This window comes from Bos indicus x Bos taurus, chromosome 19 (assembly GCF_003369695.1).
Source record: "Bos indicus x Bos taurus breed Angus x Brahman F1 hybrid chromosome 19, Bos_hybrid_MaternalHap_v2.0, whole genome shotgun sequence".
NCBI lineage: Eukaryota > Metazoa > Chordata > Mammalia > Artiodactyla > Bovidae > Bos > Bos indicus x Bos taurus.
In genome coordinates, this window is record NC_040094.1 from 18970469 (window position 1) to 18988514 (window position 18046).

The 18046-nt window shown below is 36.9% G+C and overlaps 1 protein-coding gene across 9 annotated transcripts in view; it reads right to left on the reverse strand.

The window, feature by feature from the left end:
- Positions 1-18046, reverse strand: part of RHOT1 (ras homolog family member T1) — a 67882-nt gene that overhangs the window by 13031 nt on the left and 36805 nt on the right. For 3 of the 9 annotated variants that reach the window (XM_027519855.1, XM_027519853.1, XM_027519858.1), the window contains exons 9-20: positions 15431-15529; positions 14799-14907; positions 13885-14005; positions 11627-11711; positions 10895-11040; positions 9531-9631; positions 7758-7888; positions 7029-7112; positions 5601-5720; positions 4174-4376; positions 3017-3112; positions 1202-1324 (exon numbers count right to left, since the gene is read on the reverse strand). In XM_027519855.1, the coding sequence (XP_027375656.1) occupies positions 1202-1324; positions 3017-3112; positions 4174-4376; positions 5601-5720; positions 7029-7112; positions 7758-7888; positions 9531-9631; positions 10895-11040; positions 11627-11711; positions 13885-14005; positions 14799-14907; positions 15431-15529 (1418 nt within the window). Of the gene's footprint in view, positions 1-480; positions 704-1201; positions 1325-3016; positions 3113-4173; positions 4377-5600; positions 5721-7028; positions 7113-7757; positions 7889-9530; positions 9632-10894; positions 11041-11626; positions 11712-13884; positions 14006-14798; positions 14908-15430; positions 15530-18046 lie in introns of those variants that run through there. The other 6 variants (XM_027519857.1, XM_027519854.1, XM_027519860.1 and 3 more) reach the window with 4 other exon arrangements.

An 18046-nucleotide genomic window follows, 5' to 3' on the forward strand; every position in this document is an offset into this window, starting at 1 on the left:
TGAACCAAAATCTACTTAGCTTGATCATCTGTCTTAATTAAGCCCTGTTCCCAATGACATTAAGATGATTTCAAAAACCTAATTCATTCATGGACACACAAAAATTTGACATTAGATACAAATTAATAGTACATTAATTAGGCTCTTGCTGCTGCTAAGTCACTTCAGTCGTGTCCGACTCTGTGCGACCCCAGAGACGGCAGCCCACCAGGCTCCCCCATCCCTGGGATTCTCCAGGCAAGAACACTGGAGTGGGTTGCCATTTCCTTCTCCAATGCATGAAAGTGAAAAGTGAAAGTGAAGTCGCTCAGTCGTGTCCAAGTCTTAGCGACCCCATGGACTGCAGCCTACCAGGCTCCTCCATCCATGGGATTTTCCAGGCAAGAGTACTGGAGTGGGGTGCCATTGCCTTCTCTAAATTAGGCTCTTAAATGCTCACAAAATGTAAAATCAATTTGAACAAAGGCAGCATCACCGGAATAAGAACATAACTTCCAAGTTTATTGCTTTGAGGGAATGTATACAACCTATTTTGTTGTTGTTGCTCTTTTTTAAAAGCATATTATATTCTAAGCAAACTTCATGTTTTGGGTTCCGTTATAAAGACCTCAAAAACTAGCACTATAGATCTTTTTCCTTTTCAATATTCCTTTGAATGCTTAAAGTTGGCTATTGTCTTCTTTTCAAATGAATATCGAAGGTACTTAAAAAGCAAAAAAAAAAAGAAAAAAAACTATAAATAATTTAAACAACAGAAAAGTTTTTCAAACCCAAGACACTGTTCACATTAGTATGGTTTTATAAGTCGCACTATTTGGATGCAAGCTGAACACATTATAACATTTGGGATCAATGTCTCTTTTCCTTACTAAAGCCCTAATCTATTTCTGCAACTCTCAGCCACAAGATTTTCAATCTCCCTACACATTTTTATCCTCTAATTTAAAAAATACTTTAACTTTCTGAATTAAAAAGGCAAAAATCCTACTTTAGAGTCCCCTAAATGTATCTATTAATCTTTAAACATTGAGGATGATTCCAGAACTAAACATGGTCAGCACAGTGAGAATTTTAGTGGAAGTTAGTTGGGCGTCCGTTGGCTCGTTGTCTTGGTAGTGAGTACCTATGTAAGATAGTCATCCACGTTTTTCCTCTTGTATTCTAACAGAACGCCTGGTACCCAGTAAATAAAGGTAGGAACCTGTTAAGCACTGCAGTGAAGACTTTGCTCTTTACAGATTGCAGCAAGTCTGAGTTGAGGAAGCTCTGACAGACGCAAAAGGTGCACCTGTTGCAGGTGCACATACAGCGTAACCGGGCATGGCTGCGGAAACACACAGAAGGACAGGCGTTGAGTTCTTTCTTACAAACACGGCGCAAGTCAGAGCGTGCCAACTTTAAAAAAAAGACTTAGGCATAAGCAACACTAAGGAAAAGGACAGCGTGGGGCATGCTAAAGTTGTGCAGAATTCCACATTTACAAAAAATATCATCAACAGCAATAGCTCCCTCCTCCCTCCCTATAGAAATCTGAGGAAAATCCGCTAACATGTTTGCTTTTTTTTGGAAGGGGGATAGAATTATTAGTACAAGGGTTTTAGTGGAATAAATATGCACAGCAATAGATGGCACCCTCATCTAAATCAATAAAAGAAAAACTGAGTAAGCCACAGCATCCACCGAAAGGTCAGAGTTGGCTAGCATTGAAATAACCACCCCCTCCTCCTCCCTCAGGATACACACATGCCTGAAAACCAGGAAGGAGAATAGGGACAAATACACAGGAGTCAAAAGACGAGTATGTATATTCAACCTGAGGAGATACGAACATCGTCTTTAATCCAGCAAGCACCATGGTTCCCCAAGGAAATCAAAGTGCTTCATATATTTCTACTTGAACCCAAATATGGGGTTAATTTTCATCTGCTACCAGCAGCTAAGTATCTGCTAACGTAGCAGCTAAGTATGATAACATGAAACTCTGGGTAAGGGTGTAAAAATCAACAATGGATCCAATTGATCTTAGATACAAAATTTAGGGAGGCTTTCTGACTCCTTTCTGGTTGAGTGAGTTGCACTAGTTGGTACAGGCACGTGGAGCCATTTCACCTCCACTTTAAAGACCAAAGTAGGGGGTCTCCAATGACTGCTCAGTGGTCAGAGCCACTCAGACATACAAGGCCATCACACCACCCCTCAAGAGGTACTGGCGCAGAACCCACTCAGAAGAGCGCCACCTGATGAATCAATTACATCCTTTCCTGTAACACCTGAACATTTTTTAGAGGCTTCTCTAAAGGAGAAGTCCTTCTCAAAGAACTGGCCCAAACTGACTTGGCTTAGCTTGTGAAATCTGATGAGATCACAGCACACGGTGGCATGGTTGTGGAGATTAGCAGCATCCCAATAATGCCTAATTCTCAACATGAAGAAAAACAAGAATTAATTTTTCAAAAGACTCTTATAGGCTCGAGATACTCCATTTTAAAATTTGACTTGTGATGATGAACATAGCACTGGTACTAAGTCACTGCCAGCTGTCATACTGGAATCCATCTGTTATTTTATAATTGAATCTGACTCTTCAACATACACAGGCTCCGCCCATCAAAAAGGAGGGATGCAAAGTATGCTTAGCAACAGGGAGATGCTTCATGAGAAGTAGTTTCGGATTAACCATATAAACAAGTGTCCATGTATGTACATTTATCATATACACACGTGCACACACACACACACACACTCACAAATATTGCAGTAAAATTTTAAATATGCAGATCTAAAAACACAGTTGCAATTATTTACAAGATTAAGATAGTGCATTTACACAGTGAAAAAAAAAAGACACCATAGTATACAGTTAGGCAGTAAGAGTGACCAAGCAGTGCGTTTCTGGATAATTACTAATTATGGTGAAAGAGATCTGGTCATCTACAAGAAAATGTCAACAAAATCCCACAGAAGCCATAAGGAAAAAGTAACTTACAAAGGAAGCCATAAAGAAAAAGTAACTTACAAAGCAGTTTTTAGAAAGACCCAGATTTTTCTCAAATTCTCTATTCTATCAGTGTTGCCCATGTCTCGGTAGACTCTGTCTTTGTAATGATCCTCTCTGTAGATAACATACACGAGAGTTTTAAAGCAAAGGTAAAACAGAAGTAAGGTTTTGCTTATCTAATAGTAATAGGAATGACTTCTCTTCCAATACAAATAGAATTTCAAGGGTTTGCTGCATTTTTTTTAAGTATTAGTTAATGGAATAGCAATAAAGTTAACTCTGCTTTGAAAAATCTGTACAAATTAACACCCTTTTTGAAAAACCTCAGCTTCTAGCAGTTTCTGAGTATTACTCTGATATACTGCAGTTTTCATAAGAAAAAAATAACTTGGAGAATAACATAATAATAAATAAAATAAACTATGAAGTTCTGAGAAACGCACTGCCTGAAAAACTACCTTGTCACAGAACAGAATTTATACGAACACAGTGCTTGAGGAGAATGCCATTAAGAGCCATGCAATTTTAGGCAGTTAGTAAACTACAAAGATGACCACACTTACGTGCTTGTGCATATGCATGTACAGATACATAATAAATGTACATAAAATTTGTGGCTCATAACACTCCATGTAAAACATTTATATAGAGGGAATTCCAATTACAACTGCTTTTAACAGCACTAAAAAAAGATGTTCTATCCTGAATTCAAACATACCCATAATTTAAACAAAGATTCATAAATGATTTTAGAATCCTTCACATACTCGAAGTCAATTGATCAGCAGAAAAAAAATATAAAAATGAAATTTTTGTTCATATGAAAATGCTTTATTAGCATGATGTCAATCCCACTTTATGGCAGCAAGACTAATTTTTTTAATGCTGGGTGAGGGGCTGAGTTTTACTGTACTATCCTATTAAGATAGTTACAGCCTGCTCAAAAATATTCAAATATTGTCAGATTATATATACTTTATATAATTATATTTATACAATTTTATTCCGGTATTCAAACTAAACTTGCATGTACTCAAACTTGTCCCTTCTCATTACAAAGTCTCTGTTGCTGAACAACTTCTACGTGACAGAGATTCCACCCTCATGGCTAACAACGACATGCAATGCTACCACGAACCATGCAACGTGAAAATGACGGCAGAGCAAGTACTTACGGGTACATGGCCATCGTTGTCAGTTTAACAAAGATATCTTTACTGGGTGCATCAGCAGTATTGCAAGTGAAGGCTTGTGGTGGAGGCATTTTGTGTTTCCTGCAGAAATCAGTAGGTGAAATACTATACTCTTGTTTAACTTCATGCAGGTCTGACTTTGCAGCTACGATTAAGCAAGGTATTCTGCTGTCCATAAAGTGTTGCTATAGAATAAAAAGTGAAATCAAAATCTGATGACAAGCTCAAAAATTACTAAATTTCATTCAACGGGCACTGAAATTTTTCTCTAGATAGGCAAATCATCAACAGTTTCAGGGAGAAAGTAAATGAAGAGGCAAGGACTAGCAGTTGTCTAGGTCAGTGATATAATAAGACCAGGGCCACTTTTCTAATGCAGATAATGATACAAACTTGTAACAATTCTTCAAATTCACTATAATTAAAAAAAAATTTTTTTAAAGATCTAATCTCTGAAATAGAAAGAAATCCACCTAAATTCTTCTATCCTAAAACACACTACTTTCATTTTTTTATATTACCTCTAGTCCTTAGGGCTTCCCTGGTAGCCCAGGACAGTAAAGAATCTGCCTGCAATGCAGGAAACCTGGGTTCAATTCTTAGACCGGGAAGATTCCCTGGAGAAGGGCACCCACTCCAGTATTCTTGCCTGGAGAATTCCATGGACAGAGGAGCCTGGCAGGCTACAGTCCATGGGGTCGCAAAGAGGCACGACTAAGTGATTAACACTTTCAGTTTCTAGTCCTTAAGCACATGCATATATATATACACACACACACATACATTCACACACACACACAGATATTTACATACTGGCAGTCATGCTGGATATTACTATTGAAAAATGCTGAATTTTCCATGTTTTCAGAATTCAAAACCATTATTTTTAATGACTATATAAATTTCACAGGATCATTTTATCTCAATTTGGTAAACTACCTTCGTACTATTAGATATGTGGATTATTTCCAGGTTTTTGCTATTAAAAACAATCCTAGAGGAAATTCCTTTGTACGTGTAGTTTTTTTACTCTTATTGAATCTTGTTGACAATCTCAAAGTAACTTACAACTTTTGAAGCCTCATGTTTATCTCCTTGCTCTATTAATCTTCTTGGTATAATTGGCAATATGCAAACCATGTGCATTTCTAAGAACTTTCACTAATGCAGAGGTTCTTAACCAGGGACGCACATCAGAATCACTCGTGGAAAAAAGTAGTTTTAAAAATACAGATGTCTGGGACTGTACCACCTCAGAATGAAGCCAGAACCTTTACAGATAGGATGTATCTATCTTTAAAAAGTTCCACAGATAATTTTCTTGCATTTCCTTGGTTAGAAAACACATTACAATTCCATTAAACTCCTTACAAAGTTAAACTTAGTTATAGGCCAAAATTGAAACAAACCTTAAAAATCCTGGCACAGTATTCAAAGGATTTAGGGTTACTGACATCATATACCAGGCACACAACATCACAAAGGATCTCAGCCTCAGTCAAAAATTCCGATTCTGAGATATCATGCAACTTGGAAAAAGAAAAAGACAATGAGAAACGTAAGTATCATAACACTGATGCAAAATTAAAGTCATGAAGTTTTATTACTTGCTTAACTTGACTTCTTAATTTAAAAATACTAGTTAAGCATAATTTTTCAGACTCATTAGAAGTAAGACACAGAGATAAACAAGTAGCTTTCTGATTTTTGTAGATGAAAAATGGTGATTAAGGTCCTACAGAAACTAACATTTAGTGAGTGACTAAAGTATGCTGGGCAGGCCCTTTACACACATTCTCTACCTACTAAAGATAACAAACGGGTTACAGAGATTAGGTCAACTGCCAAAGATAATTCAAACCAAAATCTGAATTCAGATGATTCCCAATGGGAAGCACAGGTGGCACAGTGGTAAAGAATCAGCCTGCCAAGCAGGAGACCTGGGTTCACCCCTGGGTCGGGAAGATGCCCTGGAGAAGGAAATGATAATCCACTCCAGTATTCTTGCCTGGAAATTCCATGGACAGAGAAGCCTGATGGGCTACAGTCCATGGGGTGGCAGAGTTGGACATGACTGGGCACATACACACGATTCCCAAGTGTTTTTTCTTTCTACCACACCACTCTTCCTCCCCACCAATCAAAAACACAAAGCAAAAGATGGTACATTAAGGTTATCAGTGACCACAGATAAACTACTACACACCTGCACTAAAGCCTTCAAACTCATTTCTAGTCAATAGTAAAGGATGTAATTTTTTAAAATACAAATGAAAGAAAGAGCAAAGTGGATTGAATTTTTTTTTTTTTCACTTTTTTATGGTGGTATTTGGAGAAGGCAATGGCACCCCACTCCAGTACTCTTGCCTGGAAAATCCCATGGATGGAGGAGCCTGGTAGGCTGCAGTCCATGGGGTCACTAAGAGTCGGACAAGACTGAGCGACTTCACTTTCACTTTTCACTTTCATGCATTGGAGAAGGAAATGGCAACCCACTCCAGTGTTCTTGCCTGGAGAGTCCCAGGGACGAGAGAGCCTGGTGGGCTGCCGTCTATGGGGTCGCACAGAGTCGGACACGACTGAAGCGACTTAGCAGCAGCAGCAGCATGGTGGTATTACATACAATTAAGCACACAAATAGATAAATTTTTACCTGTATCTACAACCATGTAATCACCACACACATTTAAGAGAACTAAAATTAAATCTAATGACTAAGTCAGGTAGAAAAATAAAATCACACAAAAGCCATTAAATTAAATCCAATTATGTTCTCAGAGTCATTTTAAAAATGTACCCAATAATTAATCATCTTTATATGCCAGAAAACTTCTTACCAACAAATATTTCTCTTGTCCATAGACATAGACAGTGTTAATCGCATAGTACGATTTATGATCATCACGAATTTTCTTCTGCCTCTGAAAACAACCAAAAATCTCAGTATTTACAGTAAGAAATCACAGTAACTAGTTTTCATCAGCACATGTACTTTGTGTATATGTGTGGGTGTGTTACCAAAAAAAGGACATTCTTCCCTATGCTATATATTATTTATCAGTACAAAGAGCATATTGATTTTGTTTCTTAGTTCTTAGGCTCTAAAATAAGAGATGCATTTGTTCTGCAGAAAGGGAAAGCAGTAGCTGACAAGAAAGTAAACTGCATTCACTGAGCCACCTGCTGGCAGTTCTCATTACACTATGATTTGGCCTGCCATTTCACCCGAAAATATGTCAGCCTCTTTACTCAAGGCAGTAGTCACAATCAGGTATCAGCAATGTAAAGTGCTACATTTACTTCATGCCAAGCCCTGTGTCTGATACTTTCATATGTGTATTTATTTAATCTCCATCTAAACGTTAAAAAAAAACCAAACACCAAATGATGGCTAACACCAATGAAGCAAAGATAAAGCTAGTTCAAAGAGATTACTGTTACATTTTAGTTCTACTTTACTATTATACCTATACATCATCTAAAAAGGTTAATGGTTATGAAAAAATTATGTAAACACATGACTATAAAAACCTACTGAGTAAGGTTCTAACTTTCTGAGCTCTCACCGTTAAGTTTCTTCCCAGAAGAGCCTGAAGAACTCCACTTTTCCCACAGTTTTTCATCCCAATTACATTACATCGGAATACATTTCTTTGAGTTTGTTTTTTCTGAAGGTCTATCTTTTTATCTCTTGTTACTAAAAAGGAAAATAAAAAGCTAATTATGTACCACATACACTCACTGAGGCTTCACTTCACCTTCTGCAAAATATGATACTGCTATTTATTATTTTTATGAAGCATTTGATCAATAAATAAACTGTATGATAGCCAACCTGTATGTAAAATGAAGTACAGAAGATAATACAGAAGGGCCTCTTTAGTGAAAAAGGTGCGTTTCTGAAAGTCAGTTGTAAATTTCTAGTAACCACATATTTATTTTATCATAAAATAAGTAGTACCTTTATGTAAGAAAACAATATTCCAAAAATGAACAAAAATTACAATGAATGTAGCATATACTACGTCCCATCTTTTTTTCTATTACTGTCGTAACAAATTATAAACTGAAAGATGCCACCTCAAAACGTTACTCTCGGATCTATAAACAGAAAGGCGGTAGGCACTCTAGATTTCCAAGGTAAATCTGTGAAAGAGGCAGTGCTGAAAACAACCCTGCATCAGCAGAGCCACGGGCATCTTTCTCGAGGGAAAGAGACCTCCTTAAGCTGCACCCAAAGATCTGATTACAAGAAAGCTCACCAGAGACACTATTTATAGTAGCAAAAAACTGAAAATGATAAAAAACACAAAATTATGGAATAGTTCAGTAAGTATATTATAGACTATCCATATGATTAGACTTTATATAATATTAAAGGTATATAAAATACACATCAATAATAGAAATATGTCCACAATATTTTGTTGAGTGAAAGAACCTCATGCTGGCTAATTCCTTATTCTTTGGTGCTGAAGTAAATACTGTCTAACTGGTTAAGTATTTTAAAGGGTACTTGCTCTGTCAATTTCTCATAGGCTGTCTTCTTGTAACAGGGCTTCCTGTAAGATACGTGCCTATTTTTTCCCACCAATTAGGATATAAAAACTTCTTGAAATGATCAGTTCCCTAATTTATTATTTCATATTATATCTATATATATATTTTTAAGTGGAGCACATTGTTTGGCAAGAATGCCTGTTTAACATTACAAGATCTGTAAAAAATTTATTAATGTGGTAAAAGATTATAAAACTGAGATGTACAATCAGTTCAATATCAGGATCATGTGTTAATACACATTGTTTTTAATGGTAAAAGAAAATTAAAACACAAGATGGACTGTAAATACTTTTAATGTCTATCAGATCAGATCAGTCGCTCAGTCGTGTCCGACTCTTTGCGACCCCATGAATCGCAGCACGCCAGGCCTCCCTGTCCATCACCAACTCCCAGAGTTCACCCAGACTCACGTCCATCGAGTCAGTGATGCCATCCAGCCATCTCATCCTCTGTCGTCCCCTTCTCCTCCTGCCCACAATCCCTCCCAGCATCAGAGTCTTTTCCAATGAGTCAACTCTTCACATTAATGTCTATAGCCTTCCCTAATTTTCATCCATGAAGTACCCTCAGGGGTAGACTAGAAGTAAAACCTTTACTCTTTCTTTCTTGATAAATAAGAAATCGAGCATTTCAATTCAAAAGAGATTATCAAATTATGGGCAAACAAGAGTATAAACAGGAAGACTAATGAAGATGCATTTATTTTCACTCTTTTTACATATGAAACTGGAATCTTGAAAAAAAAAAATCTAATTAAAGAGTATTTACACACTTACCTGTGATGGCTGAAGCCTGAGATTCTTGTTCAGTCAATATTGAATAGCCTAGATAACCCAAATACTCCAGGCACCGCTGTACATCTAAATAGGTCGTGAGCCTAGGAAAAAGTTGAAAACACGAGAAGTTTCTAAAAGAATATCTATTTTAAAAAATCACAACAGCTCAAATAATTTAACACCAGACCCAGGTAATTTTTGTCAGACTGCTTTAATTTCCCACATGCCCAAACATGGCTCTTCCTACAGTGACATTCTTAGGGCAGAGAAGAAAGAGGAGAATGCAATGTAAGGGGGCTCCTGTACCTACTCCATCGGCCTGGAGAGAGCAAAGCCACACAGATGAGCTTTAACCTTGGTGCCCTAGGTAAGATCTACAGCACAGATATTTTATGTTACCTGCTTCCCCAGTTACATACTGTACTGCAAATACTGGCTAGCTAAGGATTTAATTCTGAAAGGGCTTGCAAAAGGTGCAAAACTAAAAGGTTGAAAGGCACTTGAAATTAGTTGGCCTTTCTTATGAGATGAAAAAAAAGAACAGATCCTGGTGTTGAGAAAGTTATTCTCACCAAGGTTAAAGTATTAAATCATTATGTATAAGCAGAAGATTTTCCTATCGCCCTAGACAAGAGGTCAACTTTGCTGTATCTAGACTGTAGACACCCTCACTAAGCCTAAGAGTGCATTCAAAGCAATCAACAATCCCTCAAAGCGTCTTCCACGTCAAGTAAAATATGCTCTCCCCACATTCCAAAAAATATGGGTTTCCCAGGTGGTGCTAATGGTTAAGAACCCATATGCCAATGCAGGAGATATAAGAGACGCGGGTTTGATCCCCAAGTCAGGAAGGTTCCCTAGAGGAAGGCATGGCAACCCACTCCAGTATTCTTGCCTGGAGAATCCCATGAACAGAGGAGCCTGGCAGGCTATAGTCCACAGGGTCACAAAGAGTTGGACATGACTAAAGTGACTTAGCACACACATATTCCAAAAATAAAAGAATTGTGCAATAAAAGTGATGATTCCTATTCCCTTAATCAAAAAAGTATTAAAACACAACATTGCAAATCAACTATACTCCAATAAAATTGTTTTTAAAGTATTAATGTTTAGTTCCATTTTGATATTAATGTTTCCCTGTACATAATCCAAAAGCAAGCACATCCCTTCCTGATAAATTTATAAACATCTATAGTTCATCTTAGCGATAGCAGTGGCACTATATTAATAAATTCTGCTCACAGGCAGCTAAGATAGAAGTATTTCATAACATCTGACAAATTCACAAAATAACGCATGTAATGTACCACAATTTCAAAGCAGCTGTAACTCTAGAGGAAAGAAGTGAGCTCTATACTCACGTCCACTGGGAAAGGAATCCCTGGTAGGTTATCCATCCTTTTTCATTTGTACAAACTGTGTTATTCACATCTGGCCCCCAAGGTATGTAAGGGAAAACTTTAAACAAATCTTTAAGCTCATCAGGTGACAAAGCACAGTCTCTATCCTGAAGATACACAAGGAAGTATACATAATGTTTAGATATCTAAGAGGATAATTCCCAAACACAAGAGCCTCCTAATCTTGTAAAGCTATGCTTCCAAAAACTAACCCATGAAAATAAATTTTACATTTTATCAAGAAAACTCCTTGCATGTATGTATGGAAACCTATGCAAAAATCTATCAGAAACTAGACTTTTTCATCTTGAGAAAATAATAAAGTAAATAAGAAAAAGTATTTTTGCTTGTTTTAAGAGCTTTTGAATAATTTTTGGCTATGTGACATGAGCAGGGCTAGTGGTAAAGAATACGTCTGCCGATGCAGGAGGCATAAGAGACATGAGTTTGATCCCTGGGTCAGGAAGATCCCCTGGAGAAGGAAATGGCAACCCATTCCAGTATTCTTGCCTAGAGAACCCCTTGGACAGAGAAGCCTAGTGGGCTAGAGTCCACGGGGTCACAAAAAGCCGCACGTGACTGAAGCGACTTAGCACACATGACATGAGCACCCAATAGCTCAGCAAATAGAGCTACATTATTCACAGAAAAACATTTATCATATATCACAGAAAGCTGCAGCCGAAAGCTTACCAAATCATGCTTATCAAAAGTGCTTTGGAGAAACAAATATGCGTGATGATTTAATTCAGTAGTGCAATCAGGAGGTATTTTTAGCCTGATGATGGAAAAAAAAAAGTAAAATAAATCATTAATCAAATATTAAAATTTGAGAAATGAATATGAAACTGCAACAAGTTCTTTTTGTAAGATGAAAGCACTTACAGAATATGTTTGCCGCAGCCATTTAGACTTTCCCAGGGGAAGTCACTGCATTGCTATGGCAATCCTCAGAAGAGCCGTAATAGTGCTCCTTCCAAGGTGACATATACATTTCCTTAACTATCTGAAGGGCAGGTTGTATTAAAAAACGTACAGACAATACTGATTAAACTGTAATTAGTTTCTAGTAGTTTCTCCTACAAACCAATTGTAAGTCAAAATTATGAGCTTTATACAGTATCAACATTGTAATGAGTTAAAAATGATGTGAAGAGATGTTATTTCTGCCTGATGTGATTTCTGACCCACCCTAAATTTTAATCCATAAACATTTATCAAATGCACTGAGATACTGGGGGCATGAAAACACGACAGGCTCTCTACCTCTAGGGAACCACATTCAAGCTGGAGACAGAACACAAGTAGATAACCTCACTATCTCAGCAGAAAGAGGCAACGGCTGAGTGGGCAAACTACAGATGCTGAGGAGCTCCTGAGAAAGCAAACGCCTTGGTCTGGGGACAGGAAGGTGTCAGCACTGCTGAGAGACACTGTACTTGGACTGAGACCTGAAGGGTAACAGACACGAACTGGGTTGGAGAGAGAAGAAGGAAGAGTAAAAATACCATGGGCAGAAGCCCAGGGTGGGAAATAATACCTGATTTGCGGACCAGAAGTAGTTTAGTATTTACTTCTAGAGTGAAGGCAGAGAGTGAGTCGGAGCAGACCAGATCAGGAATGACTTTCTATACCTGGTTAAGAAGCTTGGGCTTTACCCTGTCTTGAAGGCAAAGTGACATGGCAAAATCTGTGTTATGTATCTATCAGTATTAATTCTTGCCACAACATGAAGGGTGGGAGTAGAGAGTTTAATAAGGAGACTCAAGATGTGGCTCTAAAGGGGCTATTTTACAAAAAATTAAAGGTAGAGTGCACAAAGAAATTAAAAGAGATTTTAGTCTAAGTCACAAAGCCATAAAAGATGGAGTTTCCTTACTGTCATACTTTACAAAGCAATAAGCAACTTTCTATGTTCTGTAGAATTTATCTACCCACATAAATGGCACAGAAAAGAAAGCTTGATAAAAAGATCTTGGGACAAATGCATTCATTCCATACTTATTTATTGAAAAATCTGGCAAATTACTTGAGCCAAGTTTGAATAACTTTGACAAGGGAAGTTTCAACTTAGAACTGATTAATGGGCCAGGAATCCAACCAGAAAGTATTTTGCTTCCTCGGTGATGGGGAAGGAAAAAATGACAGTTTTTCTGAACCCTTACATGGAGAGCTAGCAGTACCATGCTAAAATTTAAAAAAAAAGGAGAACATGAAGATAACGTGCTACTGAAAGAATGAAGAAAAAAGGCAAAAGGCTCAAAGGCCTGATCCTGGGAAGTCACCTCCCTGAGAAGCCTACTTCCCTTGGGTACAGAAGAGGCATCCTACAGTTACGCAGTCTCCTACCAGGATGATGCTGGGTTCATTGTTAAACAAATAGAACTTAAACACATCATTACTTAAAGGAAAATAACCACAGAGAGACTGGTTGCTTAGGAAAAGTACTTTATCCTAAACTGAGAACAGGCTATAAAACTCAGGGAGGACAAAGAAAAATGCTAACCAATGTATTTTTGACTCCTTTGATTCTAAAAACAAGTTCATCTAGCTTCTCTTATCTCCTTCCTCAATCAAACGAATGTTAAAATATAACTGTATTCTCCGTAAGAAGAAGAGCAAGAGGCTGAGCCATGCTATAACTCAGTGGCTCTTAAGTGGGGATCATCTCACTCCCACGGGCACATTTCTGGCTGTCACGACTAGGGGAAGAGGTGTTGTTGGCATCTAAGGATGTGCTAATAAACATCCTGTAACGCATAGAACAGGCTCTACAATAATGAATTATCTGGTCCAAAATGGCGTTAACAGTGCCGAGGTTGAGAAACCCTGCTATAAACGGCTCTATAAATCTAAATTATTCCTAAGTAGCTCAAAGCCTACTACCTACGTGCTAAATAAAACTTTAAAATGCTGGCAAGTGAAATCAATTAGAAGCCAAAGGTACATACAAGGGGAATAAATACTCGGGTGTCAAATCCAGATCGTCATCATAACCAAATCGTCGAAGCACAGTCCAAGTAGTCTCATGTCTCCCTCTCTGAATAAAAAGTGTGTGTAAAAAAAGAAAACCTGAAATAAAATAAATTAGTAAGTACAGCTGATGTGAAAATGGGTACAGGGTCACACGGGAGGCGAGCACGTAACACACAATGGCAAGAGCTACACTCACGACCACACGTGCACTAGCTGTGCATACTGAAGGTCCGATCAAAACCAGGTTCACGCGTGTCGCAAAGAGCTGATTTCAGAATGTATCTGTAATTCAGATACATTCAGATATCTGTAATGTATCTGTAATTCAGAATGAATATGTAACTTCATATACACCCAAGTCAGCAAAAGGTGGTACTGGATCAAAGGGCCAAAAACACATCCCAAGGTGTATACTGACATTCACAAAGTTATACGATAAAAACAAATGAAATCATTTCCGACATCTGTGTGCTTATTTCTATAACGAGAAAATTGGTTTCTGATTTCACTGTGGCTCTGTAACATATTTTACTCGGTACTTGGAACATTCGGTACTTGGTAAATTTGATCGGGAGACAAAATGTCTTCCTTAAAAATAATTTCTATTTAGAGGATGCTTATGAGTAATAAGAATTTTAAGATAAATTTGTTTCAGAATTCTTTTATCTTCAGAGGGAACTCTGCACTCTTGAAATCCAATAAATTTCCCTATCTCTAATTTATACTGACAGTGGAGGTAATTATTCCCACCGATGGCCTGCCTGCTAGAATTTTAGTTACACTAATAAACACAGACGCTTCCCTAAACATCTAGATAGCACTATAGACTGTTGCCTGCTGCCAAATTTTTTAAAAGTTTGAAAGGAGGAGAAAAGCACCTTTCACCCACCTTTCAGTGTCAATCCACCGTCAGCCACACCATCACTTATATGTTTTCTGACCACATTTTTGACATCTTCCAGAGCTTGAGGGGCTAAGGGAGTGTTAAAACAAATTCTCTGGCAAAAGACATAAAAATAAAGTTAAAAACAAATCAGCATTAAAGTCACAAATAATACAAATATTAATCCACAGAGCAACATTAAACCAAAGAGTTGTAACCAAAGGAAACAAATTCTGAATTAGGACAGCCTCTACTTTGTATTAAGTAAAGCATGTCCGACCAAGAAGGGCATGTTCTCCCTATCTCCCACATGGGGTTCCTAAAACACAGAGCTCTTTGTGTAACTATGTTATACAAAACCAAGAAGGAAAAATAATTCAGAATTCAGACTTCAAGTCATTCTTAATACACCCATTGTACACTGTGAAATGACACTCTCTCAGAGTCCCCTCAACTCCTAAGCAAAAGAGATTTTATCCCATAGGTAAAGATTAAATAGCCTGATGTCAGAGAGATTTTACATGAAAGAAATGCATGTTTATCAAAATACCATTGGTCATGCCAATAAATTTTTACAGCTTTTCTCAGCAAAAAAAAAAAATCAAGATATACAAATATCTGAAATAAGAGAAAGCTACCTGGAAGAAGTTGAGTTCAGCATCATTGAGTGTACCATCATTATCTTGATCAGATATTTTGAATATACGAGTAAGGGCTTTTATACAGGCTGGTTTCATCTACAGATCATTGAGGAAAAATAAATTGTTTTAATGCAAATAGTTGGGATTTTAAAATATGATTTTCATAAATATATTGAGAATTCTGAATGTTTTCACTGTCAAATACATAACATCAAATATAAACAACATGAAAACTTAACTAAAGCAAAGCCACTTTTATCTTCAAGCCACTTTAAGTAAATGAGACAATATTTACTTGGACCAGTATCTGGAATAGTTAAACACTCCCTTCATGACCACATACCTCTGAAGATGAGCAAAAGAGAAACCCATCTTTTGAAAAAGTCATTCTTCCAGTTATTTAGAAGAAATGCCCTCTCTCATTCCATGAGCTGACTTATAGAACTATCGCAAAGGCTTTTCTCTCTCAACTTCTCTGATTTTTGACCTTCTAGCAGCAAAATAGGACTAAATGTTTCAATCTGTAACTTGTGTTTATGTGTGTATGTACTGAAGCTGGGATATAAAATGTACTTCTTTCCAAGAACATGACAAAACAGCACTGGTTGATGTGCAAAAGTTCTTTTTTTTTTTTTTTTTTTACTACTTGCCTATTATAAGAATTATATTCTTCAAAAAAAGAACCTTGCCTTTTGTGACTCTGTAAAACTTTTATAAGAAAAGCTGCTAGAAATGTATTCTGACAATTTTTATTTTAGGATTTATAATGGATAGAACAAATATTTGACTATTTAAGGCCCACGTGCTTCTAATTTGTATAACTGCTATAGGAAAATCATGGTCAACAATTCTGAGAAAATAAAACCTTCAGGGAGATTTTTGAACGCTGAAAATGTGGAGGGAGATATCTTATGGACATCTGAGTGCGAGAAATGAGCTGCTGAGGTGAGGAAATGAATACTTGTTAGTTTATCTACTCCCATGATAGGGCTAACCAGAGAGGCAGTAATGATGAGTTTTGGTCACACTATCATAACAAACCTAAATGCATAAAATAATTTCTTTTAAAAATAGTAAGGAACAGTTATCTTCCAAAATATGCACAATTCCTCCTCCTCCTCCTTTTTTTTTTTTTTTTTTGGTTTAAATAGGGGCTCTAGGAGAGCAATTTGATAGAATAATAAAAAGCCAAAATCTAAGATACAGAGAGATTAGAAAGAACTGAGAAAAAAAAGTCAAACATTTAGGGAGCATGGTTAGGGATGTCTTTATAAAAAAAATGCTAAATGGACTATAACCTATCACATCCATAATCATAAATAACTTTAACATTTTTATTTTGTATTGGGGTATAGCCAATTAACAATTTTGCTGATAGTTTCAGGAGAACAGCAAAGAGACTCAGCCATACATATACATGTAATTGATAACTCTTTAAGTAAAAACAAGTTATTGCTTCTGTAAATATGATCCTAATATTAGATATTCAAGATTACTAAAGATCACATTATATTTTATTTTCTCTTCTTTTAAAAATCTGTTGCATAATAATCTAGATGTTTCAAAAAGGAGCAATAGGTAGAATGATGCAAAAACCAGAATCTAAAAATAACTTTTTATTTGCACGTGTTTTTTCCTTGTATCATAAAATGCTATGATAAAAAAAAGTAACTGAAGAAAAATGAACAGTGATGCATTTTTCATTAAAGCCTGAAATGCATCAGAAGCTAAAGTGCTCTAAGGTACTGGCTCAATATGATATTTAAATATTAACCATCTTAAAATACAACACAAAAAATGACTACTTCTTAAACGCATCAAAAATTACACTTCAGTAAAACTTTAAAATGTGTTGTTTAGTTGCTAAGTCATGTTCAACTCTTTTGTGACCCCATCTTTTGTAGCCCACCAAGTTCCTCTGTCCATGAGATTTTCCAGGCAAGAATACTGGAATGGGGTGCCATTTCCTTCTCCAGGGTATCTTCCTGACCCAGGGATTGAACCCATGTCTCTTGAATTGGCAGGATTCTTTACCACAGAGCCACAAGGCAAATCCCACCCCTCTCCACCCACCCCTGTACAACTTTTACAGTAATAAAAATAAACTCACTTTGCATGTAAGTAATCTAATCCTCACACAGATCTGTTTCATTATTAGGTAAGCAGAGGACTCCATGGGTCATACAGAGTCCATCAAACCACTGGAAACATATTTCCAGTTCAGGCTTTAATTATCTTGATTTGACCTACCTACCTCAAATCTATGTTAAAAGGTTATGAATGTTATCTAAATAAAAGATTCTATTGTAAGTTTAGACTCAAGGCTTCTACTTGTATAAATCAAGGCATATAGTCTCTAAACGCTACAGATTCTACCTTAGGCAGGTATGCCTAAGAAATGACTAACAGATGGTAGTCATTAGGGAAGGGAGGATTAGCAGATTAGCAGAACTAATAATAGGCCTAAGAAAAAAGTAGCAATTAGAGAACTGAGAACAAACTAACGGAGGGGATTCAATGTACTGCCAGGCTAAGCTCAGAGGTAAATCTCTATAGAATAAGACTGCCTACTGGACTGCTAGGAAAGTTCCAGAATCTGTATTTTAAACAACT